Source organism: Phaenicophaeus curvirostris, chromosome Z (genome assembly GCF_032191515.1).
Source record: "Phaenicophaeus curvirostris isolate KB17595 chromosome Z, BPBGC_Pcur_1.0, whole genome shotgun sequence".
Taxonomy (NCBI): Eukaryota; Metazoa; Chordata; class Aves; order Cuculiformes; family Cuculidae; genus Phaenicophaeus; species Phaenicophaeus curvirostris.
In genome coordinates this window covers 53,389,596-53,416,540 of record NC_091431.1, presented here as the reverse complement: position 1 = coordinate 53,416,540, position 26,945 = coordinate 53,389,596, and the positions used below count along the sequence as shown (strand labels likewise).

Sequence of the window (26,945 nt, the reverse complement as noted above, 5' to 3'; positions counted from 1 at the left end):
TTTTGATAAGTTATTAATTAATATTGTCTCCTTCACCACCTTGAGAAAATCTAGACCCTTAGAGGAATGCTTTGTAGCCTTTTATTTAGTTTTTCACCGTAGCTCAATGAACAAGTAGTTCTTATGAAATGTTCTTGATTGGTTGTTCTGTTTTGGGAGATGGATATTAGTGTCTTTCTACAAAGGAAAACATCTGAATATTATTTACAAATTTGTTTCCTTTTTGAGTTTTCTTTTCCTAAAGTGAATCGATTGTAGTAACCTTGATTCAGATATATAGGAATTGGTTATTTTCATCAGTGTTTTGTAACCTTGGGAAAGAGGACTATGACTTCACCTCAGTGCAGACTTAGAAAAAGATAGCAGAAGAAAATGGAGTGAAAGGAGTTAAAACAGAATAGGACTTTTCTGCTTTAAGAAAGACTTCTTAAGAAGCCTGCCGGAAGGTTTAGGAGGCCCACTTCCTAAAAGGAGAGGACTCTAATCACTATGAAACCTTGTAGAATTTTAGATCTTTTGGATCTTAATCATCTCCCTTGATGTAGATGCAGCATTGGTGTGTTTTCTCCTTGTAGAGAATTTCTCCTCCATAACCTTCAGAAAAGTCTTGATACCAAGACTTTTTTATAGAGGGTTGTTTGCAGCACTGCTCTGATGTTAATGTTTTTTAACATACTTCCCGCATAGGTTTTTGTGATTGAAATGCAGGAAATATAAGGGGGGGGTGTATTATAAAAAATAAACTTGTTAGAGTGGTCCTTATAGGTGTTGAAATTAATAAGAATTATTTATGGGGCTTGGAACTGACTAGAACAGAATTTTGTTATTGAGTTAGCAGTGAAAACAAGCCTAGTCTTCAGTGGAGTCTTCAGCCATTTGGGTTGTAACACTGGTGTGTGTATTTAAAAACAAAACCTAAACAAAAACAACAGCAACAATAAAACCAAAAGAACTCCTTAGACAGACAGACACGCATGTGTGTGAGGACACACATACCCAAACCAAAACAAACCAAATGAAAAAAGCCTGTGGCATTAAAAAAATACATCTTTGCAGTGAGCGAAGTCTGGCTCTTCAGCATATGTAAAGATTAAAAGTTGTATGCAGACGTTTCTGCTGAGTACTGAGGAAGTCATAGCTTGCTGTCACCTCTGATGTTGGAAACTGTTCTGAATGAAGATGTTACAGGTGGCTTAGAAGCTATTCTGTAGGATTATTTCCTTCCTAAATGTGGAAACTGGAAACAGAAAACACTGGCCAGTATAAAGAAAAGAAATGGGCAGAAGAAACGTAGTGATCTTGCAATGTTTTTCTAAGTTGTATAAGGTTTACTTTCGTATTTATGTGTCTCCCACTCTATGCTTTTTGCTTCCTCTGTGCATCTGTTTTCACAGAATCTTCCATAATAAATGTTTCTCAACGCAGTTCTGAAGCTGTCTAGCTCCTTAGATGTTTTACCTGGGTGTTATCTTTCTAGTAAATAGAATCATACGTTTGCTTACCTCAGAATTCTTGGTTCGTTTATGCAATTAATATGATGAAATTTTGTGTGTAAAAATTCTAAGCTTGTGTTTAAATACTGAAGTCTAATTATTCCATACAACTACCTTGGGGGATACCTGCTTGGAATTTGTGGGTCTGCAAGATGGGTTGGGCTAAACTTTAACGGCTTCTGGTACTTTCAGAAGGTTGACAAGTGTTTCTGTTTCAGATGAGGGAGGGTCGGAATGAAACAGTTTATGCAGCATATTTTGTTTAAGTTAATTCTTTACAAGAAGACAGATGGTCTTTTCAGATGGAAATTGCTGATATTCCAAGGTTATCCTGTTGCATTCTCTTTGATGATTTCACCTGTACTTCCTTTGTATGAAGAAATAAACTGCTTGTATAAAGGTTACAAACAGAGGAGTACCTTTTTTAAAGCAAATTTACTTGGTTTTGATCAAGATCATAGTGTTGTTTTTTTTTGTTTTCTGACATCTCTGTTGGTGTACTTTCTAATGGAACAGCAAATTACAAATTTTCTTGCTTCTTCTAGCTGAATAGTGAATTCCTCTTACCTCCTCTAGCATTATCCCATACCATGCTATACCAGACCAAGGCAGATGATAAAAACAATGTTTGTTACATTAGTGAACTATAATCTAACATTTGAAAGAGCTCTTAAGGACTGCTTTTATCTCAGTAAGAATTAGTGAAACTACCTTCCTGAAGACGTAAGAAAGAGTGTCAGTTATTATTGGTTAATATCTGAAGGATCCACCGAAAGATGTGTGGGCTTGTTGTTTGACTTCCCTAAGCTAGGATTGTTTGGAGAAAGAAAGATAAACTATGAATTATTTACCTGAAAAATAAGTCAAGTAAATATGCTACTTACAAAAATAATTTGGAATGTACTGGTCAATATTTTTTAGCAAGATTGTAAAAGAAAATTAACCTTGCTAACTCAGTATATCAGCTTCTGTAAGCTTCCATTAAAAAGGAGAAGGTGCTGTGCTATGCTTTTTTTCAGTGACATAGTAAGTAGGCAAATTAGTAAATTTAGTAATGTAATTCCATTAATTCCATTAATGTAATTCCAAGAGTACTAAAGTACTCTTTGCTTTTGGCCAACTTTTCCAGGAAGTCTAAAACCCTTTTTTTTCATTAAGGAGTAATAGTTAAAGGTACATGAATACAGTTACTTAATGTGACTAATTGTTTTTTTTTCTTCCCTTTTGTCTTGCAGCAACGCACCTCTTGCTTTTTCCTCCAAAGTATGTTATATTAAGTTTCGTGAAGCATCGAGTGTTGGTGTGGCCCAGCATCTAACTAACACGGTTTTTATTGACAGAGCTTTGATAGTTGTGCCCTGTGCAGAAGGTTGGTATTTCAGGCATTCCTCTGTAATGTTGTTCATTGTTGTGTCTGCTAATTGTTTTAAGCTTTCCATGTAAGAAGGTGGTGCTTTGTTGTTGTTCTATTTTGTTTTACTGCTTTTTGAAAAAAAAGTGTTGAAACGAAATTGAAAATTGAATGAAAAAAACAATTATATAGATTTTATTGTAATTCAACATTAGAAAATGGGTAGTTGATTTAAATTAGGCTAATTCAGTTTTCCATAGTTACTACATATTTTGAGGGAAAAGATGATGAAATAATTCTCTTCAATATGGTTTGTGTTGGCAAGCTTATTCTCACATATGAGTTCTCACTGAAGTCAATGGAATACTGAAAAGATTAGGCAATTTTCTCACACAGGTAACGTTGCAATTTGGTTGTTCATGTATCACCTTTGCTGTGATAGTTTTTTGGGTTTTTTTAAAGATAGTCATTATTTTTCAAATTTTTTTTTTGACTGAATTCAATTTTGTCTTGTGGACTCGATATATGCATTTGGCCATTTTAGATTATTCTGATCTAAAATATGTAGCATTCGTGGTGATAATTACTGTTTAAATATAAATATTTACCTGCTAGATTAAGAAAAAAGAAAATAAATCAGTTTTCCTTTCTTGTTATTCTGGAAAATATTAATTTATGTGCCATAAAAAGGCTTTCTTATGTATAATGATGGTCTTTTTTGGTTTTAGATATCCCTTTAAAAAATGCAATGATCTGCACAGAATGTTTCCAGCATAAAATATTTTTAAAACTCTTAATAAAATAAAATGCTTGCTAGCTTTAAGGCCATACATTTACAGATGTGTTGTATACAAGGTAGTTCTTAGTATATCTCAGATCCGAATACAGTTGTATGAGTTGTGGCTCTACAGTAGGCATATCAGTGGAGTTAGGCAGAGCCCCATTGACTTCATTGGGATCATTGTGGAACTGAGCATCTGCCGATTTGGTTCTGGACTTTTTGCCTCTTTAAAGTGGAAACATTCCTTTTGGTGGAGTGAACCTAACTTCGCTTTGAACATGGTAGCTGTTTTGCCACAAACAGCAATATTTAGAATAATTGAACCATAAACTGCAGGTGGTCCACAAATACCTCTTATTAACAAAAATTTTTTAAGAGCAAGGATCAGGTTCTGATTCAAAAAATACTGTTGACTTTGTTAACAGTTGTCCCAGAGTACTGTTTTTGGCATATTTGCCACATCATTAACTGATTAATTCGAAGTTAATGCGATAATCGCCTGGTAAGTCTCCAAAATTTCATAGTCTGTAAGTACTTTCCCTAAAGGCTATGATGACTTCTAATATGCCTGTTCTTGTAATCTTCTTAATAGGGGCATGTGCAGATATATTTATGTGTGAGGCCTAGATTTTTAGTTGGTTTTATGCCTTCTTTTGGGGGCTTCTTGTTTTTATTTTTTGGGCTTGTTTTTAAGCTACAGAGAGGATATTGCTGTATCCTTTTGAATCTCTGTAGAACCTTATGGGGCCAGAGTCCTTAGTATTGAAAAATTGTCCTTAAAACATTGACTGCAAATTATTCAGGAACTTATTTTTATGTTTCATTGAAAAGACCTTAACCCTGGCTCAATACTGCCAGGGAGGGAAGATTGCTACCTAATGAATGAACAACACCTCCTGTTTTTTTCTTGGAATAAGATCACTGCCTGACGTGATATGGCAACAGGCAGATAAAGCTATATTTTCCTGTGGTGGCAATGATTGTAAGAAGGATAAAATAAAAGTTCTGACAAATTTTGTTCCAGCTACATTTGTAGGTGTCTTATTAGGCATTTCTGGGAGAACTTTTTACAGAAAAATTGTCATTGTTAAAAATCATTCTGGACCCCTCAGATATTGATGCGTAATTAGCTGAACAAGTGATTGGATTGCTAGGTCAGTTTTTTAATGTCAGAATGCTGTATCCATGTAAATTTCTTACAAAGTCACTAATTTTAATTTATTAAGATGTACATTTATATAGGGGTAACTTTCTGAGGAATTTATTGTGCGGAATAAGTATGACTTCGGAGACCATAGTGCAAGGTTTTTGATTCACTGTGTATCATATGATGACTTGTTAATGGCATTTGTGGAGTGTATCATGGGCTTTAAAACTAGTGAATGGCTATATTCTACGGGGAGGTAAAATTATATCCTTGGCCAATGGTGCCAGTAACAAAACATTTCATGCGCCGAATCAAACATAGAGAAGAGGTAAAACAGAACTTTGAAAACTTGGTTTTAAAGACCAGAAAAATGTCTGAAATTTAGAATGTATTTAAACAGTGATAAATCAAGGATGTTTGAGAAGATAATCACTACACAACAAAAGCAATGTTAATTTTGTGACATTTAATAAACAGTTTAACAAAAATGTAATTGTAAATGAAGTAACATTATTAAGCTGTGAAGATACGACTCTTTAATGTGCATATCGGTATGTTTTTCTTTAAATGTTATACTTTTGAGAGTGCAAAGGTTGAAAGATAAAAAAATATGCCACCCTAATCATTCTAAATTTTATGTCCACATTATCTGGTAGATGGATTTTGACTATTAATTTGGTTTTGTATGTTTTCTCTGTGTGATATTTGTGCATTATTAGATGACTAGACTGGCCAAGGCAGACCTGTTACACTTGCCTGAGTTAGGCATTGTTTGCCATGCCACTAAACCTGCCGCCAAGTGAAACCTTCATGGGGGAAATGAGATCGAAGTCTGGCCTGCTGAAGATGGACGCCCTGTCTCTGTTTTTATTTTATTTTGCTTTCTTTCCTTTGTTTTTTTTTATTTTATTTTGTCCCTTTTTTTTTGTTTTGTTCTGTTAAATCTCTTTCCCTTGTACTTGTGAACTGGTACTTCAGTTCTGTAAAAACGGTGTTTTCTAAAGGGTTCACAGTGTTACATATTGAAGTTGACCTGAAGCTGCTTATGAATGGTGGATGGTATACACAGAATTTAGAATATGATTAAATTTTGCTGTGAATTATGGGTAAATTTGATTTGGAATGCATTTAAGCATCTTAATTCAACAGATGAGCACATTGTATCAGAAAACAGGAATAGTGAAATATATATCAGTTCTAAAATACATTCTTTCCTATGTTGTGCTTTGAGTTTATCTTAGAAAAGGGTAGTTGAAACTCTTGCTTTTGGAGAAATTAACTTCATGAAGTAAAGTCTTGATCTTCCTCTGCTGTTTTTCCTCTTCCCAGCAGAGCAGTTTTATTTTAGGTTACATGGTCTATTTAAAAGAAGGCTTAGTATCTACAGCTAATATGAAGTGTTTAAAATAATTATTTCTGAAATTGCACTTTCATTAATATTGAAAGGCATTAAATACTTGTTCACTTCTGATGAAACCTTGCTTAATGTGGTCAGTGGCAGTAAGATTTCATCGGGGTTTTTTTGTAATTTTAAGAAAAAACTGTTTACCACTCATAAGTACAAATGCAGCCTGAGGGTTTGGTTGGAATGTGTTGTGTGAGGCACGTTGTCTTTTTAACACTGTTATTTGTGGGAAGATTGAATTAGTTCTTTGTGTGCGTGCATATGTGTGTGTGTATGTGTACATTGCACTTCAACATGCACAGTGGTGCTTACTTCAAGAAGAGAATTTAAAAAAAAAAAAAAGAAGCAAAGAAAGAAAGGAAGAAAAAGTGTGTTGGTCATCTCCCTATCTCAGAAACCATGGCAGTTCATGCTGGAGTGATTGAGAAAGTTCTCATCCTTAAATGATATTCGTTCTTCTTGTGAAACTGAAGCCCTGAAACAGAAGCAGTTGACTAGGTGATGTGTTTAGTTTTCGGGCACTGCTCTTCCCCAGCTGCACGGGGATGAATTGGTTTCACTCTAGTAATGCGCCAGGCTGTGCACTGCAGCTGGGAGGAGCTTTACTTCATATGATCTTGTGTTGGATTTAGTTGTGGCAGTTGAGATAACTGCTGGTAGCTGTAATCTCTTTAATCGCTGCTTCTAAATCCAATAAGAATAATGAATTGGATCACAGAGAAATCATTTTTTTGTAAGTGTGCATTTCCCGTTGATTTAAAATAGCAGGAAAATTATATTTAGAGTAGTGTGAACTGTAAGTATTTTTAAAACAATCAAACTTATTGCAGAAGCAGTTTTAGGGGGCAATTAACCATGTAGTTTCAGTAAAAGAGTAAGAAATCCATTTCTGAGCATTTGTGGATAAAAATACTATGATTAGTACATAACGCAGATATATATGTCAGGTATTTAGCAAAATGGATTCTGGTGAGAAGTAGGTTGAGTAGGGTTCTTAAGCACTTTGATGATACAAAAAATAGTAACTATAATAACTGATATTTAGGACAATTTTACATTTCCTAAGAAGCATAAAGTGTCTCTAGGCAATGCAGAGCTAATGTACATCTGCTTCCAGATTCCTTTGCGAAGTGAAGAATTGATAAATAAATCATCATAGTATCTGTCACTTACTAAACACAAGAACTTCTAAGAAGTCTTTCTGAGGCAGAGATATGACATATTTACTTGGTCTATTTATCTCATTAGGAAATATATTTGTTTACTTCACTTCAATTCAGCTTTTAAATACCATGAGTTTAAAAACCAAACCTTAAGTCTTAAACTAAAGTGTCCTAGTTTTGTCATACTCATGTGTTTTATTGTATCTTTGTAGGCTTACGTTTCTTTTATAAATAAATTCATGGAGATAAAACACCAAAACTTAAAGCCTGTAACTTGTGAGGTTACTTGCCCTTGCATATAATTTCTTTTTCAAAACTGTCTAAAGAATGGAGGACTAAATTTGCCAGATATTTCAGGTTGTCTTCCTCCCTCTCTCCCATAGCTGTTTGTTTCTGTAGAATTGTGATCTGGTCTTAAAATCTGGAGAAGGATCTTTTCAAAGGACACTATGATTAAATATACAGGCAAACTTTTAGGATTCTGTTTTGGCAGGAAACTGACTAACTTGATTTTTTGTTTAAAATGAAACACTACATTGCTGAAAAATCAGAGTATTCTGGAAATAGTGCTGCTGACTTTATGATCTGGATATGCCTGAACCATGTCTGGTTGGTTCTATAGAAACCTGCATGAGTATCCAGTTAATTGCAAGATGCCAGGTGTTAATACAGATAAGGTTTGGTTCATTAGTCGTTTGAATTAAGTATTCTGATTTTCAGAAGCACTGGTATATAATTCTAAGCCTAAATTGCATGCACAGCTGCTGGAACTGTATATTCGAAAGCCTGTTAGTTAGCTGTATACCAGGCAGGATGTGCAGCAAAGTACCTGATACTCATGGGCAATCAGGCAAATCAGGTATACCTCTCATTGCATGCCTGACTTCAAAATGAGGTCTGTAAAGAGTACTGAACATTGTGATGATGACTCAAATTCATGCATGATTTTTAATAGCCCTGGAAGTTGTTATTGCACAGTTAATTCTGAAGTGCTAATAATTTTCCTATTTTTCTCCTTTAGATAGCCAAACCAAGTGGTTTGTTACATGTTAAGGAGCAAAGTGCCTCAAAAATTTAATATAAATAAAATAAATATAGATAGGAAGCATGAGAAACAAATGGTTACTGTCATTTTATTTTTTCTATTCCACCCATGCTACATATAAATTAAGTTTTGTTTAGATTCGTTTTGTCCTTTGGTCATATCCAACTCTAACCCAATCCTTGCTGCAGATCTGTAGAACAGGTTTGCAATACTTTTTCAGTTGTCTTTTTTTTTTTTTTTTAAGTGTCTTTTCTGTTGGGTGTATTGGAACTTGCATAGCTAGAAGTGCACAGTGTTTTGAAATATACCTCATAGATGACTACAGAAAGGAGTCCTAATTATACTAGGTTTTCAGTTTAGTGTTTAATGTTTGTACCACTTAAAATCCCATTGCACTTCAAATTTAATATGTAAATTTCTTTGTAATCATAATTGTTTAACAATTAAATCTTCTGATTTTTCAAGATTTTTTTGGGGTTCATTATTATCTAATTCTGACTAACATTGATTGAAACCTGCATTTAATTCAGATTAGATTCAGATTTAATTAGCGTGACAAGAGGAATATAATTTGGTTGAAATAGTAGAAAACACGTATTTTTTGGAAAATATAGCTTGCTTAGTTACTTTTTTTTTTTCAATCTCAGTAAATTTAAAGCTAACTTATCAAAGTTTCAGATACACTCAGGTGACCTAGAATGTGAGATGGTACAAATCTAAATATTTCTGCCCTACACTCCTTCACCTCCAGCTTCACTTGTAGTGTGTAATGTGTGTAGTCACAGTAGTTAATTAGTTTTTATTTTATTTTTAGTTCCTTTTACATCCAAAGTAGGTAGCTCCAGGGGATTTTTTTTTTTTAAAAAAAAGGCACAGATTTCAATTAGCACATACTTTGCGGGTTCTTTTGTTTTTTTTTCTTTTTCTTTTACTGATTTGGTTATTTGCCATTTCTGGGGATTAAACTTTAAAAAATGTTCTTCTTTTCTGTATCTGATGTTCTGTGTGCTATTAGTGATGCAGCCAACACGAACGGTTGTCATGTGTAAAACAACTTTCGATCACCGCGAAAACACCGCCCTGGGAAAGCGTCCATGCTTGATATCGTTTGGTTCATGAACATTAAGTTTCCAGTACAGGTGACCCATAGCTCAAAGTGTTAAATAATTATATACATTATTCAGTTTTTTAAATAATAATCCATTAATGAGATTGCTAGTCTTTGCGGTTTTGCTCACTTTTGTTTTTCCTAGTAGAGCAGGGTAAAACAAAAAACTTAAGTTCTTATTTGTTTCTTTGTAAGGATCTGGTAGCTAGATTAGTTGTTACTTATTACATTATTAAATGCAAGGGTAATTGTAAAATCATAGAAAGAGTAACATCTGCATAGTGTTCAAACTCTGTGTAATGCTTTCATTTGCTTCTTCAGGTAAAATCCCAGATGAAGCCAAAGCCCTTTCTCTGTTGGCGCCTGCTCCTACTATGACAAGCCTGATGCCTGGTGCAGGGTTGCTTCCTATACCTACACCAACTCCTTTGACTACAGTAAGTAAAATTCAGTTGTTGTTTGATTTTTGTTTTCCTCTATTCTCAGTACCCTTTTTTGTGTGTTCAGAGAGTAAGAACTAGCTGATCCATGGATGTTAGTGGCTTGTACACTAGATCAGTGAGGGTTTAGCTGTGGTGCCTCTTGAGGGTAACAACTTTTCCTTGCTTTCGCTTTCAAATAGTGGGTAAATACTTATTTTGATTCTGTCCATTTTAGTTGTTGTCCTTCCTTAGACCCATTAATTTGGTCCAGTGGCAGTGCTGTCCACCTCCTAAAAGTTTGTTAAAATGTAACAGTTACGTTGGCACAGTTCTTTGGAATATTAAGATGCATTGGGGTGCATTTACTTGATATCTTTACAATGCGGCTTTTGACTCTTTGACTAACAGTATTTTCAATACAAAAAGCACAGGAGCTAGCTGCTGCTACTTCTGCCCGGTTCCCTTTTGCCTCTCTCAGCCTTTGTTGATCGACATCAGCAGGCTTCTGTGACTTACTCAAGGTGTATTTCAGGTTAAAATAGTTTTCTCTTTTGTTACATTAAAAAAAAGTGTGGCTCATTGAGAATTTCCCACACTTGTTAGAAGATTTGTTTGCTGGAAAGACAGTTGCTCCTCATGTCAACAAAATAAAGTTTGAACCAGGAGCTCAGCAGACCAGTTTAGTAGTGATTTTTAAGTGACTTCTTTTTTTTGTAACATTCCTCAGGAGAGATTTCAATTACCAGTTCCAGAAATTAGAGCTGTATTGACTCCATTCTTTAGGAAATGACTGTGTTTGAAGGGAAAGAATTTAGGCTTAATATGCTTCACATTTCAATTGTAATTATTCTTGCTTTACATTATGTTTTTGTCCAACAGGTACCTTTTGTGTCCCTTTGATGGACTGATTACAGGACAAATTGACCTTGGGCACTGCAAATTCCTCTTTTCCCTTGCTAAGCAAGGGTTCAGCAGTTCCTCATCTACTCCTAACACTTGGCAAAAAATTGAGATTATTAGCAGTATCTGAAGGCATCTTTCTCAATTTGATTAAATATAAGCATTAAAAATTCGAGCCTATGTGTTTTCTGATTGATAAACTGCACCCCTGGCCAGACCTTGATAAGATGTTAAGTGGTAGCCCACAGAAAATCTTAAATATAGAAGGTTGTTTATGGGTAGAATTTTATCCTTTAAAGAAAATGCTCAGCTGGGACATTAAAGTTTAAAAGACTGCCTATATTCATTAAGTTTATTTTTATAGGAGTGCACAAGACAAACAAGTATTAACAAGAGATGTATCTCCCACCAGTTCTTGTTTGCAAAGTGTGTTCTGTTTTTGTGTTTTCCAGCTTGGTGTTTCACTTGGTACTTTGGGGGCTATACCAGCAGCAGCCTTGGACCCTAACATTACAGCACTGGGAGAAATACCACAACCACCAATTATGGGGAATGTAGATCCATCCAAAATTGATGAAATCAGGAGAACAGTCTATGTTGGAAATTTGAATTCCCAGGTAGCTTCTCTTTATATAATGGAAATGCTAATGGAAGACGTAGAGCTGTAATTTCTGAATTCTAATCTTACACTATAAAGTTTTCATTAGTTGATGACAATAGGAATTTAAACCGAAAAAATAAATTTCATTTTGATTATTAGGGATATTTCGAATTTTGAGTGCTGCTGTGCTGATCAGATCAGACCATACTGTGGAATTCGTTCTGGCAGAATATCAGAAAAATCACCCTGTAGCTGAATGCAAGAAATGGGCTTAGAATTATGTATGTTGATCAAATATCCAGCTCTGGGTTAGCTCAGCAATGCCTCAGAAGTCATGAGATCATGGTGGCTCTTCTCCATAACATTGTGGAGTTAGCCTAAGTACTGTAAGATGGAATGCTGTATCCTACTGGAAGTTGCAAAATTAACATAAATACCTTGGTGTTTCAGGAAAGATAGGTCTGTCAGAAATTTGATTTTTGATTTTTAGAAATTGATTGAATTAATTGAAAAATGATTTGATTTTGACTGATGGTAATATAACTATTTTATGGGGGTTTGTTTTGACAACCAAGGTAGCTGCTAGAGCGTAAAAGTACTGTTGATTGCAATGAAATAAAACGAGCTAGAAGCTAATAGAAAAATGGATAAAAGCCAAGTCTTATAATATTGCTTGGATTTTCTTTAATGGATTGAAATTCACAGTCAGTAACTTGCAAGCAGGTGTAAAAGTAAATTCATGTTCAGTTATTTCAAGTCAGTTGCTCAATATGAGCAAAATCCTGTGCAAATGCTTTTTAACCTAGATATAGGAATTCAGGTCTTGTGGTCACACCTTTTAAATTGTAGTATGTTCTGTAGATTAATAGAAAGAAAAGGTATCTGTCTTTCTTACAGCATAACATTACTACACAGGCCACATGAATTTGGTAATGACAAAAGATCTTTCCAAAGTCTGTAGCTCTTAGATTACATGACATATTGGATCAATGTTTTTTGTTATATATTTTACTTCAGCTGAGCTCTTCAACTCTTTCTAGACTACAACAGCAGATCAGCTGCTTGAATTCTTTAAGCAAGTTGGAGAAGTCAAATTTGTGCGAATGGCAGGTGATGAGACACAACCAACACGATTTGCTTTTGTGGAATTTGCAGACCAAAATTCTGTACCTCGAGCTCTTGCCTTTAATGGAGTTATGTTTGGAGACAGGCCACTAAAGTAAGAAATTAATTGTCCACGTGACTGTTGAATGAGAGATTTCTTTGTATCCATATACATATAGGACTCTGATATGCAGAAAACTGCTCTGATGAATACACTTCTTCTATGTAAGGACCTATTGTTAGCAAAGTGAAACATTTTTTATGAAGTCCACTTTCAAGGTTGGGTGTAACTTTCGCTGAGAAGAGTATCATAGAGTCATAGAATAACCAGGTTGGAAGAGACCCACCGGATCATCGAGTCCAACCATTCCTATCAAACACTAAACCATGCCCCTTAGCACCTCGTCCACCCGTACCTTAAACACCTCCAGGGAAGGTGACTCAACCACCTCCCTGGGCAGCCTGTTCCAGTGCCCAACGACCCTTTCTATGAAAAATTTTTTCCTAATGTCCAGCCTAAATCTCCCTTGGCGGAGCTTGAGGCCATTCCCTCTTGTCCTGTCCCCTGTCACTTGGGAGAAGAGGCCAGCACCCTCCTCTCTACAACCTCCTTTCAGGTACTTAATAGAGAGCAATGAGGTCTCCCCTCAGCCTCTTCTTCTCCAGGCTAAACAACCCCAGGCTTTGAGTCAAATGTGTTTATATTTCATCTTGAGGTAGTGGAAGCTATAATAGAGAATCTGCAAAGTCCTTAGTTAATTAATTAATCTTGCTATGGGATGTGTATGTAATTAGTAGACTTTAATGTAGAGATTTGATCTGAAATAGAGAAATAGGTTGCCAGACCTGCTAGAAAATATTTTAACACAGAAATATCGTGCCACATTTTTGTAAAAGTGGTAAGACTTAAAAGCAGTGAAAGGAGTTTCACATACTTAGAACAGATGAGTGTTCAGACAAATCTGTAATTTTGCTGAAATTGGATGTTTATAGTCATACATGTAAGTTGAGTTATTTTTTCACTTTCCCTTCTCAAGTGTTTGGGATTTAAAGGTTTTAATTTCCTATAATTTAGAATAAATCACTCCAATAATGCAATAGTGAAGCCTCCTGAAATGACACCACAAGCTGCTGCCAAGGAACTGGAAGAAGTGATGAAGAGAGTAAGGGAAGCTCAGTCTTTCATATCTGCTGCTATTGAGCCAGGTAGGTGTATTGTGCTCATTGCGTAACAGACACATTCTGTGTGCGCCTTGGAACACACTTTTAGGACCATTTTTAAATGTGGTAAAAGGGCACTCAAAGGTAAACAAGATGGTGTGGATAAAAAAGATAATCAGGATTTTGTTCATACTAGAAAGTGGAATGAAGCTGACTTGTTATTTCATCATATCTTATTTTCAGATACATGCTCACTGAATGTTTTAATAAATACAAAGTTAATACTAAATTAATAATGATAAGTTAAGCTTTTTAAATTCAAAGTACTTTTAAACTTTTAAAAGAAAATGCTTCATGCTCTGTTTTGTTCTCCTCTAGCACCCAGTGAAATGCCGTAGTTTCATGACCAGGGGCAACTAGTATGGTTCTGAAAGCAGTAATATTATGCTTTCCTTATCTGCAGGAAGTTAATTTTGTCCCTGTGCTGTGCTCTTTTTCATGATGGCTCATGACTGCATGCATCTTTATAGCAAACGGGATCAGAGAATGAATCTGGGATAAAATTAATATATTGTGAAGGACTTCTTTTCATCCTGTGTGGTTCACTGATCCCTCTTAACACTGAAATGCTGGGTCAAGGAGGAAGGTGTTGGTAGGTTGAGAGGCATTTCAGTGCTGATTTATACTGACTTAAACTGATGGAAAAGCCACAGCATTAAAGAATTCTTGACTTCTTGAATGTACAGTTTAAATCCTCTTTTATCTTTTCATTAGCAAGATTTTGTCATTCTTCACACTAACAAACCCAGACATAGTCTTGTGTAGGTTAGATAATGCAGAGTGTTTTAGAGTTGGAAGAAAAACAGCTCTGACATTTCCTCAATACTAAATGGCAGAATAATGATCTTTTAGAGTCTGAATCACAGTCTGGTGAGGTCACTGTTAAGGTTTCTGTTGACTTCCTGGCCTTTGGATCTACTACACCCTGTTCTCTCCATCCATCCCTTCCTCCTCCAAAACAGTGTTTGAGGAATAGAACATCTATATTTGTACAGTGGTTGAAATATCTAAAAGTATAGGAAGTACTGATTATTACTTAAAGGTTATGTTTACTTTCAATATTACACCCTCTAAATTTACTCTATTCTTCTCAGGTTATTTTTTTTTTTTTAAGAAAAGAAACTAATTATATTAAATAATAGACCAAGAGGAGAACATGTTGTGATCTTGTGCATTGTGGCAGCAATCCCATTCCTAATAGAGCTAGCTGTTTATAATTATCTGGTTTATGTGTACTGCTGCAGGATGGCTGCACTCAACGAGTATATGCAATGACTTTCTTGGATGTTTCTGAAGGATTTTTGCAAAGAAGGAAGATGTGCAAAGAGTAGGCCCCTTGCACTGTGTATGGTACATTCCACTTGTGCCAGATTGTTAACTGGGATCTTTAAATGTTCTGAGCTTACACTGCAAAGTGGTTTTTTCCTCTCAGAGTCTGGAAAGAGCAGTGAAAGAAAAGGCGGTCGATCTCGTTCCCATTCTCGTTCAGAATCCAGGTCTAGCTCAAAATCCCGATCTAGAAGGAAAAGATCACACTCAAAACACAGGTAGGTGTATTTTTTTACTTGGACTATTTCTTACTGAGTTATGGAACAAGTATCCCTATAGAGAAGGTTACTAACTTACGCTGAGCAGATCAGAATAACCAGAAGCATTGTCTGAGCAGGTACTCTTTCCCTCTAAATTCTAAATGTTTGCAGGATGCCTTTTAGTTAAGACATACTAGAAGGCACTTTTTACGCCATGTAGCTTAACCATTTCTATTGTTTCTTGGTGCATTTTGTGCCATGTAGCATAATATCATTTTATGACCTTCATTTTAAAAAGAAATGGTTACTTGTGGTTTTTTGATTGAACATGTAGTTAGCTTTTAACACTCTGAGCAGAGAGGCTGGCTGTGTTTGCCAGCTGAACGTTCCAGATGTCCTGAACTTCTAAACATGGAGTTAACAAATGCAATATTTTTATTTACTGTAAATATAAAGGTATGTCTTTTAAAAGGAGAAGAAAAAGACATTGGGGTAGGTTTTTGTTCTTCAGGTTTTGTTTGCTTTGTTAAATTTATTTGATTCTGAAACAGGCTTTGAAATATGGAAGGAAATAAAATTACTAGATCACCCTTTAAGTATACCCATTAAGACTTTTTCCAAGAATGAGGCAGTCTTGCTGTATGAGACTTACAAATGCTTCCTGAAATGGTTCAGATTGTTTCAGTGTCAGAAGTGTCTTCTGAGCTATTATGTAATCAGTGTGAAGATATGTGGTTAAGTATAAAAAAAAATCAGAATATGTTTGATAGCTTACACTTTAAAAAGTTGAATGTTGTCAGTGTTGCAGAAACAGTGCTACTGTATCCTGTCATGCATCATCTTTTAAAAAGGGAACTAGAATTCTTTTAGATAAAGAAGAGCTGGCCAGAAGGAGTTATCAGTGATACTGACAAATGCATATGACGTAAGTGCAGGTTTCTGTTTACAGTAGCAAGACACCACAGTACATGTTATCAGACAGCATCCAAATATCAGGTACCTTTAATGCAGGAAGAATCACTTAGTTACTTCTTTATTGCTTGTTTCTCTGCTGTTTCTGTAACTCAGAGTATAACTGAAAACGGGTCTTTGTTTTGTGTAACTGTGCACTAGTCTCTATACTGTTGTATATTAATGCAAAACAAACTGATTTCTATAAGAAAAACTTGCATTTTTTTACTTGTGGAAAACCTGTGCTTTAAACAATGGTTGATGGCTATATTTTGTTTTGGTTTTTTATTTTTGGTTTTTTTTTTTTAATTATTTACCACTGCTACTGTCAGTTTTGAGAACATGCTGAAAAAATGCTGGCCTGATCTGTTGAGGTGACTTCATCCCTAGGAATAAACTATCCTTACCACTTCCCTGTTTTATAAAACATTGAAATTGATTTCATCTCTATGATATAAAACTTGTTTGAGGTCTTATTTTGACTCAGTTGTAACTAATTTGCCCTGTAAATATTTTATATTTCCATACTGATAAGCAGAGCAAAGTCATAGATAAAAAACAGCTACATGTCCTCTTGGTATATATTACTCTGTGTGACTTGCACTGCAGAAGGCAGGTGGAGCTGGTACTTTGTGTCTCTCCCTGTTCTTCAGGATTTATTGAGTAATGTACATGGCCTTTCTGTCTTTGGTAAGTTAAACTTCATGATACCTTAACGCCTTAGGGAAAGTATCCAGTGATGTCGTTTCTTGAAATTTAATGCTCAAATTCAGCTTTTTGGTTTTGCTTTCCTAGGGCCTATGATCTTACAAAATTAGGAAATGTTTTGGTAAAAAAGAATACAGTAATTTTTAAAAGTAATCTTTTCTTCAAATCTGTGACTATGCAATATACATTTATCACAAGACTTTAATTGGGTTTGTATGAAAGTATCTGCACGTTATTTGCATTCCTTATTTATTATGTAGTAAATGGTCATTCCTTTCCTTGAGAATTCTTATAATTGAAATCCATGCTAACAAGTCCTTTGAACTGAAAAAGTAACTTGACTAAATGCTGAACCACAGATAGGAGGGTTTTTTTGTTTTGGTTTGTTTTTTTAAAGCTCATTTAAATGGCAAGTCTGGAGAAAAACCAAATAGAGGCCAGTTAAAGCTGTTGTTCTTCAGTGGCCAAGACTGCAATAAGTGACTGGGCCTGGAAAAGAAACAAAAAGTAACTAATTATTTTTATAAGCTGCTAGAAATTGCCTGTGGTAGGTTTTATGTGCTGTAATTTACTAAGGACAGCTATCCTGATACGTTATTAATTTATATTTTATTTATATTGTTGTGCAGCATGGGTGTTACTTAAATGCATTGCTTCAAAGGAGAACGTGTGCACCTGGTGAAGCAAAAATTGTCCATATTTGCAATATTTTTGGTAGGCCATATACTACCAAGATGTACATAATTTTATGTAGTGAGGCAAGATTTCTTTTTTTTTTTTGCTTTGTTGATTGACCTAACTTCTATGAAATTTCAATAGTGAAGTATTTTCCTTCTGCCTTTTTTTATATAGAAGTAGATCTGGGAACAGATCACTCTCAAGACACAAGGACAGACGCAGATCCAGGAGTCCCTTAAAAAAACGGTCAAGATCTAGGGAAAGGCGTAAATCAAGAAGTCGCTCTCGTTCTCGGTGAGTTCCATTCCTAAGAAATGGTACTGTTGTTCTTTTTGCACAGTACAAATTTTTTGAAATTGCAAAATGCTTAAGCCTGTCCCTAAGGTTTGTCTGTGGGATAAAAGAGTAGAAAGTAACTTGTAATGCTGAGTGTACTTGTTTTGGCTGGGATAGAATTAAGTTTATTTTAAGTAGCTCATATGGTTCTTATGGGAGTTAAATCACCGCACCAAGGTGCCTGAAGCTTTGATAGTCTGGTGTACATTTATACGAAAGTGCAACCTGGCTGAAAATAGGTAACTTCAGTTGATAAACTCTAACCAGTTGATTAGGAATGTGTAGCCTGTGCAACCCCCGAGAAAATGGATGGTACTTGTTTGACACCTACATCAGTTGACAAGGTTGGATTCAGACTGACCTTTATCCCACGTTCTGAGAACATGTATAAAGCTTTTGTGCATGTGACAGCCTACTACTTGTTGAGAAGATATAGCCAAACACTTCTTCCTTTGAGGAATGGTGGGGGCTATGCTTAGGACCTTTCACATGTGAAGGAGTCTCTTCGGGTATCTTTAAAAATGGTAGAATAGGTACCAATACCAGTAGACACAGCACCCTCTGTCAGTCCGGTTCTGCTGGACATGTAAAGGCCTGCTAGTAAACTTCTCTTGTGCTTTCTCCTATTCCTCTCTCTGAACAATTGTTCATTTTCTTATGTGCTAGAGCCACATCTAGGATGAACATATCTCTGCTAGAAAGGAAAGATCAAGTCTGGCACTTGGAAATAATGCTATACCAAAATGTAGTCTTCCAGCCAAAGCTGTGAGCTTATTACTTTTTGTTTGGCTTGGTGACTAGAACATAGGTAGAATTTTCCTCACTGTTTTTCTTTTTATGAGCATGTATCATTCGTTGTCCTAAATAAAATGACTTCTTCTGTTACCCTTCCTTCTGTTTTTACTGAACTAAATAATTTTTCAATAATTTTTTAATTTCTAATGACATTATGGATGATTGAATTGTCTTGATTGAGTTTTGACTTTACATTTGCCTTTTGACAGAAATTAGTGAAATTTTATCTCTTTTTTTTTTTGTTGTTGTTGGACTTTGAAGCTGTTCCAGGTTATCTGTGTTAGAGAGTACTGTAGAATACAGACTACTGTCAGTGAATTTGAGTTATTAATCTACAGTCCACTTTATGTGGGCACACTTCTAGTAAAGAGCAGATTTACAGATTGTAGAGTTTGTCTTGCTCTTGACAAAATGTAAGAAGTTTACGCACATATAATAACACAACTGTGAGGTGAAGAGCCCTGTTCTCTTTAAGTGTAATAACATTGCTCTGAAGATTACAGTTTGATTTGATTTTGACTTCCCCTTCTCCAATTTGATTTCCAAATTTTTCCTAGCTATGTAATTTTTCCCTCCTGGTGAACAGCGGTGAAAAATTAAAATATTGAACAATTGTTGTTTTTCAACAGAGATGCATGTTTTATCTTGAGAAATTAATGTATGCTAAAGAGCTAGTTGTAATTTAATTGAAAAATTCAAAGGTGAATTAATGGATTTATTTGGCTTTTCACAGGGACAAGAAAAGAGACAAAGAAAAGGTCAAGGAAAAAGAAAAAGGCAAAGAAAAGGAAAAAGAGAGAGACAGAGACAAGGAGAAGGAGAGAGACCGAGACAGAGACAAAGACAAGGAGAGAGAGAGAGATAAAGAGAGAAACAAGGAGAAGGACAGGGAGAGAGACAAAGAGCGAAACAAAGATCGAGAGAGAATCAGAGACAAAGACAGGGATAGGGACAGGGACAAAGATAGAGATAGGGACAAGGACAGGGAAAAGGAGAAAGATAAGGAAAAGGAAAAAGACAGGGAAGAGGTAGACCAGAACAAGGAAAAAGAAGATACTGAGAAAGAAGGAGAGAAGGACAGAGAGAAGATAAAGGATAAGGAAGGAGATAAGGACAAAGGAGGGGACAGAGAGAAGGACAGAGATAAAGAAAAGGAAAAAGATGGGGACAAGGAAAAAGAGCGAGAAAGAGAAAAAGAGAGAGATGATAAAAAGAAGAAAGAGAAGAGATCCAGAACACCTCCAAGAAGCTATAGCTCTTCAAGAAGATCTCGTAGCTCCAGCAGGTTTGTTTAGCATTTTTTCATGCTTTTTTTGACTTGTCAGTTCAGTTAGGCAACATCCTAGTTTTTATGCATCAATAACACCATGTGTCTTACTTATTAAATTTGTATTATTTCTGTTTTGTAGATTTTATTATAAAGCAAAATCTATTACAAAGAGCTCTGTATGACGCCTGTTAGACCACAGTTTCTAGTAGGGCCACTGGCCTTTCACATAACCATATCATATAGCCCTTGAGCACAGTAAGTAGATGATCCTTGTGCTGTTTCTCTGCATTGGAGGGGTCCAGGAGTCCTGACAGAGAAACATTACACATTGTCCTGATAAAAGTTTGAGTCCCTGTTACACAGTTCCTAGGTTACTTACATACTGCTCAGTGTTGGTCTGTAGATCTTGGGAATAGTTGGGCTATAGTGCTTGCCACTTTTGAGCTGGACGGATGAACAGCAGGAAGCCAGTACGTCAGTTGGCTGTCTAGGGGAGTGAATATATCTCAGCCTAAAGATAAGGATGCCTTTTTTAGCTGGTTAGATGACCAGGTATAAGTAAAAAGTAAAATTCCTTAATAATGCCGACAGCAAACGGTCAAGTTGGTTTTACCTGTGAGGGAGTTTGAACTGGGTAGAAGTCTGGATAAATTCAGTACAGCAGGAAGCTGTGAGATTCATTGTGAGCTCTGTAAGTGGACTGACTCAGGAATATTCTAAGTGTCTTGTGGCTAAATCAGATTCCAAAAGTTTGATAGATGAAGCCCTTTCTGGAATTAGGGGATTGCATAATATCACATGTAAAATTTAAATACAAAATTTTATTTGTTGCTTTGAGAGAACAAAATGCAGGATGAATTGGGAAAAGTTCTACGAATTATAATCATTTCACTGGACAAAAGCAGAATTCCTGCGTTCTTCAAAGTTCAGAAGTTCATGGTTCATACAAGGCAGAAACGGGCATAATGGTTTCTGAACATTCTGTTTGCATTATATAGGATGTCCATATTGTTTCAGAGGTTTATGAGCAAAATGGTATAGCTTCTTCAGGCATAACCAACTACCTCTTTTAATGCATCTTTTAACACTATTTCATGGATTGAGGACTACACAAGAGCAGAGGTAGTTCTGCCAGCTTTGAAAACGTAACATTTTCAGTGTGTAGGCCCCAGGAATGTTGACTTAGATTAAGTATAGAAAAGAAGATTTAAGATTTTGGCAAAGTGTAGCTTATTTAAGAACATCCTGGAAGACCCAGTTCCTAATGTCAAATATAACTGTAGTACTCTAGTTTGCAACAGCTGTGTTTCCCTTCAAGAATCTTGCTGTTTTAAGAAGGCACCATGGAAGGCTCAAATACCTTATACTTGGGTAAAGAATTCTAATGAAAATTAGTGCATCTCTTCTAGTGGACTTAAAATACAAAAACCTACTTTGATGTGAAGTTACTTTTTTTTCGTAAAGTTATTTCATAAAAGGACAATGTTCTGTTTAAAATGGAGGATGAGAAAAATACACTTTTTAATGTGGATTTACAATTCTTCCTTCTAATATAGCATTATCCTTTGAATATCAGTACTGAGGCCAATACTGTTGAACATCTGTGTCAGTGGCCCAGACCGTGGGGCAGAATGCACCCTCACAAGTTTGCAGATATTACAGAAAGGCCAAGTCCTGCAACCTGGGCCGTAATAACTATTGCACCAGGACAGCATTGGGGCTGACTGGCTGGAAGTATGCTGACCTCTGTTAGGCAGTGTTGTGAGCAGGTCAAGGAAGGTGATTCTTTCTGTCTCCTCAGTATTGGTGAGGCCGCAGGTGGAATGATGTGTCCAGTTCTGCTCTCTCCATTATAAGAGGCATGCAGACATACTGGAGTGAGTTGAGTGAAGAGCCAAGAAACTGATGAAGGGCTTGAAGCATCCCTCATATAAGGAGGGACTGAGGGAGCTGGGGGTGTTTAGGCTGTATAGCCAGGAGAAGAGAAGGCTGAGGGGAGCATCTTAGCAATGTGCATGAATATCTCATGAGAGAGTGTGAAGAAGACAGAGCCAGACATAAAAGTGAGGGCCAGTGAACGGCTAAGAGAAAATAGGCATATACTGACACGTGGGAAATAAAGGCTTTTTTTCTAGTATTCAGTTGTGTTTTTTTCTGGGTTTATTTTGTTTGTTGTATTTTGGGGTTTTTTTTCCCTGAGAGATTGTGGAGTGTCCACCTGTGGAGATATTGGAAATCTGACTGGATAAGGCCCTGAGTAACCTGCTTTTTCTTTTGAAGTTCATATTGGTCAAGTTATGCCTTCTGTCTTAATGTGGCTCTTCATTCAATTGATTTCTTTTCCAGACTGAGGAAACTCTGGCTTAATACACGATTAGTGAATTCAGTGTGTTTCCATTGTTATCAAGTATAAGCACAGGCATGTGAGGTTAAACAAAAAGCGTAGTGTTTGAAAGGGCATAACGCTTTTGTCCTCACTTTCAACATCTTTTCCCACTAGTACAGTTCATACATTGTTGGTCATGTAGAATGCTAAATTCAGGGTTATTTACTTGGTTGTTGTATCAGATCATTTTATGAGTTTCTTTTTGACGATATTGCATTTCTTGATCCTGTAGAGAAAGGCGTAAAAGGAAGAGTAGAAGTCCCTCCAAGTCTCCTAAAACATCCAAAACAACAAAAAGAAAATTTTCACGAACTCCTTCACCAAGACGGTCAGTTTCATATAAACTTATAGAGCAGTAAAGGGGGAAGAATTTATAGTATTTTCATTGTTTTACTGCCTTTGTACTAATCATCACAGATAATTTCAGACGGTCAGTACCAATCAGTTTTACTTTAAAACAAAACCAAAACCAAACAAAAACCTTCATGAATTTGAGCTTTGGTGTGCTTTCAAGTGCAAAACTAGTCAACAATGCAAATTTGCTTCAAATCAATAAAAGCCCTTCACTGGATACAGATTAATTTGTTTTTCCCATTGTAAATACCCAGTGTACTGAATACATGCATTCTTTAGCTCTCTTGAGTCAAGAAATCCTTTTGTCTTTATGAAGGGTTTTTTTTACATTCCATTTGTTTGATTTTTTTTTTTAACCGACAGATGAGAGTTTAGCTTATAGTTAAACATTGTGAAGGTTGTTGTTGGTTCAAATTCTGATCTGAGTAAAAATTTTCTTAAACAGAAACAAGAAAGAAAAAAAAAGAGATACAAATAATGAAAGACGAGAAAGAGAACGCTCCACCTCCAAGAAAAAAGGTAGTAAAGAAAAAGAGGGAAAGGAGAAATCTGACAAAAGCGCCACTACTTTTAAGGTAAGCTATGTGACCAAGTGGTACACAGAGTGGAGTGGTGCTAGTGGAGGCATTAGTGAAATTCACTTCCTTCTTCCTCTGTTTTCTTTAACTAATTACTACCATTCGTGTTTAGCTTTTGTCAGTCAGAGAACTGCAGTTTGTCTTAGTGGGCCAGTTTGGCAAGTCTCTGTGTTTGAACTTCATTGGAGCTTCTGTGAATAGGTTACGGAAACACTTTTTTTTAGTTTCTCTTTCCTGTTCTGTTCCACGTGCTAGGACTTGGTTGGTTGCCTATCTGTATGAGCTGGCAGGAAACAGACTGTGTAACTGAAGAGCAGCGTTCAAGGACAGCTTGACTGTTAAACTGAAAAGATTACTTGATTAATAAACTTTCAGTCTGCAGTTCACTCTCTTTGGTTGCTTTGATCCAGGTCTGTGTATTGGACTCTGTAGGAGTAAAGTTGAAAAGTTGGGAAAGAGCAGTATGGGATTTTCCCCTGTGATTAAGAAAAGAAAGATCTTCAAATTGTTTTGTCTTAGTATTTGAAAAGCTGTATGCCTGTAAAGAGTAGTTTGTTGTACTAATTATTCAGCTGTTATAAACCAGCTGGTTTAGGTGACTCTGTCCACCCTTAAGTAATTATCTTACCTAAGAACTCTCTTAAAGTGTGTCAGATACCTGACAAAAAAAATTTAACCCTATTTTATTTAGAAAATATGATGAAATCTTAATTTCTAGAGCTATTTCGCGTAGATTCGATGGTGCTGCTTGTTCTGGGTTTTTTTCTGACTATTGGTGATAAAGACAGATCACTTTGTGGCAGTTATTTCTGGGATGACAGGTTGATGTGACCGCCTATCTTCAGCCAATTGAGAAGATAGCTCTTTAATTAAAAAAAAAAAAAAAAGAAAAACAGCTGACACCCCTGTTTTAAAAATTCTTGAGGCAAAATAGGCATGTAATACCTGAGGCAATAAAAATCCTAAGAGTTTATTGGAAGTAGTATCCTATAATGATAAGAATATGATTTTTTTTTTTGTAAAATAATTTTATCTTTGGTAGGACAAAGATCACACTAAAGAGGATCAGAATTCGGAAACTGACAAGGAAGTAGACAACGGAGATACAGAAGTGACAGATGAAGTCAAACTACAACAGAATGGGAACTGTCAACCAAATGAAGATAACCTCTCCATTAAAATGGAAGAGGTTTAAAGCAAAGAATGGACCTCTGATTCAACTAAAGAATAAAATCCAAAGCTTTTTGTTTCCCAGAACAAGGAAGAAAATTGTCGAAGCAATCAACCTGAACGTGTTGATAGTACTAGTAGCTCTTCCAATTCTTGTGATAGCTTTGTTGTCTTCTTGCTGTGAAGCAAGAGAGCATGGACCAGTAGTTAAACCATGAGAAGGCAGATGCCATCAGAATTATTCATCTCTGAAAATCTACGCATTTCTGTGATGGCTGTACTTATTTGTAAAATGATTTATGTTAAGTTTTGCCATAAGCTGTTACAAATAAGTAGAAACTGAGAGATGTAAACCTGTACTACCCAAAAAAAGTTGAAGATACGCATTGAAGGTTGTTTAAAATACTGCTTGGTGATGAGTTTTGTATTGTTTTACCTTGTGGGTTAAAAAAAATCCACAAAAACTTCAATGTGTACTGTTTGATATGCTTGGAAATGGTGCATAAATATACACAGTTTCTTTTGTTGTAAATGAGAAGTGTAGGGAAAGGATTTTAGAACATAAACCCAGTTTTGCAGTTCTTATGTTAAATACCCACTGACTAGTATGTTTTTAATTTGCTCACTGCTTGAGATTCTTGGGTTTTATTATTTAAAAGAATTTCTTACTAATATCCCCCAAGTTAATATTTCTGTTAAAGTATTTGAGCAATGCATGCTGTTTTTCTGTTTCCTAAAAGGTACAATGCCATCTTATAGATAATAGGTTAACTTACTGAATTATTTTGAGGTTGTTTTGTTTTGTTGTTTTATTTTTATCCTTCCAGAAGTGAGCACATGCTTATGGTATTATCAGGACTTAGAGCTTTGTTTTGAGCTGTACTGCAGTGTCTGTTCAACTGCGAATAGTACAGTGCCATTATGAAAATAATTTTTTCATACTTGTTTAAAAAAATATGGGAGCACAAGCAGAAGCTTTAGTGCCTTCTTAAAATGTGGTATTTTCTAGAAATGTCTTGTGTGCTGTTACTCATTTTCAGCTAAATCTTACATGATCTCTATTGCTATTTTGTCAGCACCATACTGTAGACAGGAATGCAAGTTATTTGTTAGAATAGTTGTTTAATTCACTTGTTAAAATACTAAAGCTTCATTTTTACTTTTATTTTTTATTTTTAGAAGAGTTTTATAGATGAAAGCAAAGATGCAGTTTGGGGACCACCACTGTACAATAGTCATAGCTGAATACAAAGCATTTTCTGATCATCTGCATCAAAGACAGCCCTTCAGACACTTAGTCTGTATTTGGATGGCCTTAATTGTTACCTCTCCATCATCTTCTCTGATACCTGTTGGGAGATATAAAACAAATTGTATTCAAAGAGTGGGGATAAATAATTTGGTGAAAAAAGTTATAATTTACATAGGAGTTAGGTGGTAGAGATTCTTTTCCTTTATTTGGCAAGAAAGTATGTAAGAAGAGGATGACAAACTAAATATTTTTGTCAAGGTAAAGCATGGCTTGTGTTCTCTGAAATAATTGGTTACGTAAGGTTTCTTGTGTCACCCATTTAAAACTTACCTATACCTAAAATCTAGTATATTACTTTTAATGCAACTTAATACAATCAAATTACTTAATTGCCTTACCTCATGGGAGGAGTTATTTCTTTCAGTTAAAAAACAAAACCAGAAACCTTAATAGCATATTAGCTATTTGCTTTCAATTTATTTTTCTTTTCCTTTGCATAGTTAATTCTTCTGAAAAAAACGTTACAGGGAATGAAAAAATTGCCCAATTCCTAAGGTAATGAAACCCAATTTGATTGTGAAGCTGCTTAGTCACTCTTCATTTGCAATAGGATTTAATGTTCTTGCCACTGTGTACACTTAAGACTATAGGAAATGCTTTACCGTGTAAAGTATAGACAGTCATTTTTGTGATGTTTAAGCCACGTGCTGTTGGCTGGTAAACAGCATATTCTGATAAAAGAATGACAAATCTATATGCTTATAGGAAGACTGTGAAGGATTGTCTTGCAACAACAGCTGTCTTATTTGTCATGTGTAAGTAGCATAGAGGAAAGAGATTGTTTGTATACTTGCTATCTTTGGTACCATTTCACTAATAAAATCAAGTATTTTAGAGGGAAGTTTCTGCGGGTACATACTTATTAAAGGAATATTTTTAGTTGATCTGGTCTTATTGACATAACTTCTTTGATTTGAAATATGGATGCCAGTGAAAATATACATGTAAGAGCTTAGTTTCTCCTTTGGGAGGAATTAAGAGTTCTTGCAATGTATCATATTTTAGAGTATTAGTTTGATTTCTTCAGTTTTGTTATCTTGAAATTACATAGTTCTAATATATATCTGTTACAGCATATGTAAACGTTTGTGTACGGTTAGCTAAGAAAGGTACCTTTGGAAATCAGTAGTTGGCATG

At 35.5% G+C, this 26,945-nt stretch overlaps 1 protein-coding gene across 4 annotated transcripts in view; it reads left to right on the top strand.

Moving 5' to 3' along the window:
- SREK1 (splicing regulatory glutamic acid and lysine rich protein 1) overlaps positions 1–26,692 on the top strand; it is a 31,857-nt gene extending 5,165 nt beyond the window's left edge. The window contains exons 1-13 of one of the 4 annotated variants that reach the window (XM_069879860.1): positions 2,729–2,862; positions 5,492–6,675; positions 9,401–9,524; positions 9,815–9,930; positions 11,268–11,432; positions 12,457–12,635; positions 13,596–13,726; positions 15,174–15,288; positions 17,782–17,901; positions 19,472–20,023; positions 22,627–22,722; positions 23,194–23,323; positions 24,369–26,692. In XM_069879860.1, the coding sequence (XP_069735961.1) occupies positions 9,868–9,930; positions 11,268–11,432; positions 12,457–12,635; positions 13,596–13,726; positions 15,174–15,288; positions 17,782–17,901; positions 19,472–20,023; positions 22,627–22,722; positions 23,194–23,323; positions 24,369–24,521 (1,704 nt within the window). In that variant the 5' untranslated portion in view covers positions 2,729–2,862; positions 5,492–6,675; positions 9,401–9,524; positions 9,815–9,867 and the 3' untranslated portion in view covers positions 24,522–26,692. Of the gene's footprint in view, positions 1–2,725; positions 2,863–5,491; positions 6,676–8,616; positions 9,525–9,814; positions 9,931–11,267; positions 11,433–12,456; positions 12,636–13,595; positions 13,727–15,173; positions 15,289–17,781; positions 17,902–19,471; positions 20,024–22,626; positions 22,723–23,193; positions 23,324–24,368 lie in introns of those variants that run through there. The other 3 variants (XM_069879862.1, XM_069879859.1, XM_069879861.1) reach the window with 3 other exon arrangements.
- The last annotated feature ends 253 nt before the right edge of the window (positions 26,693–26,945 follow it).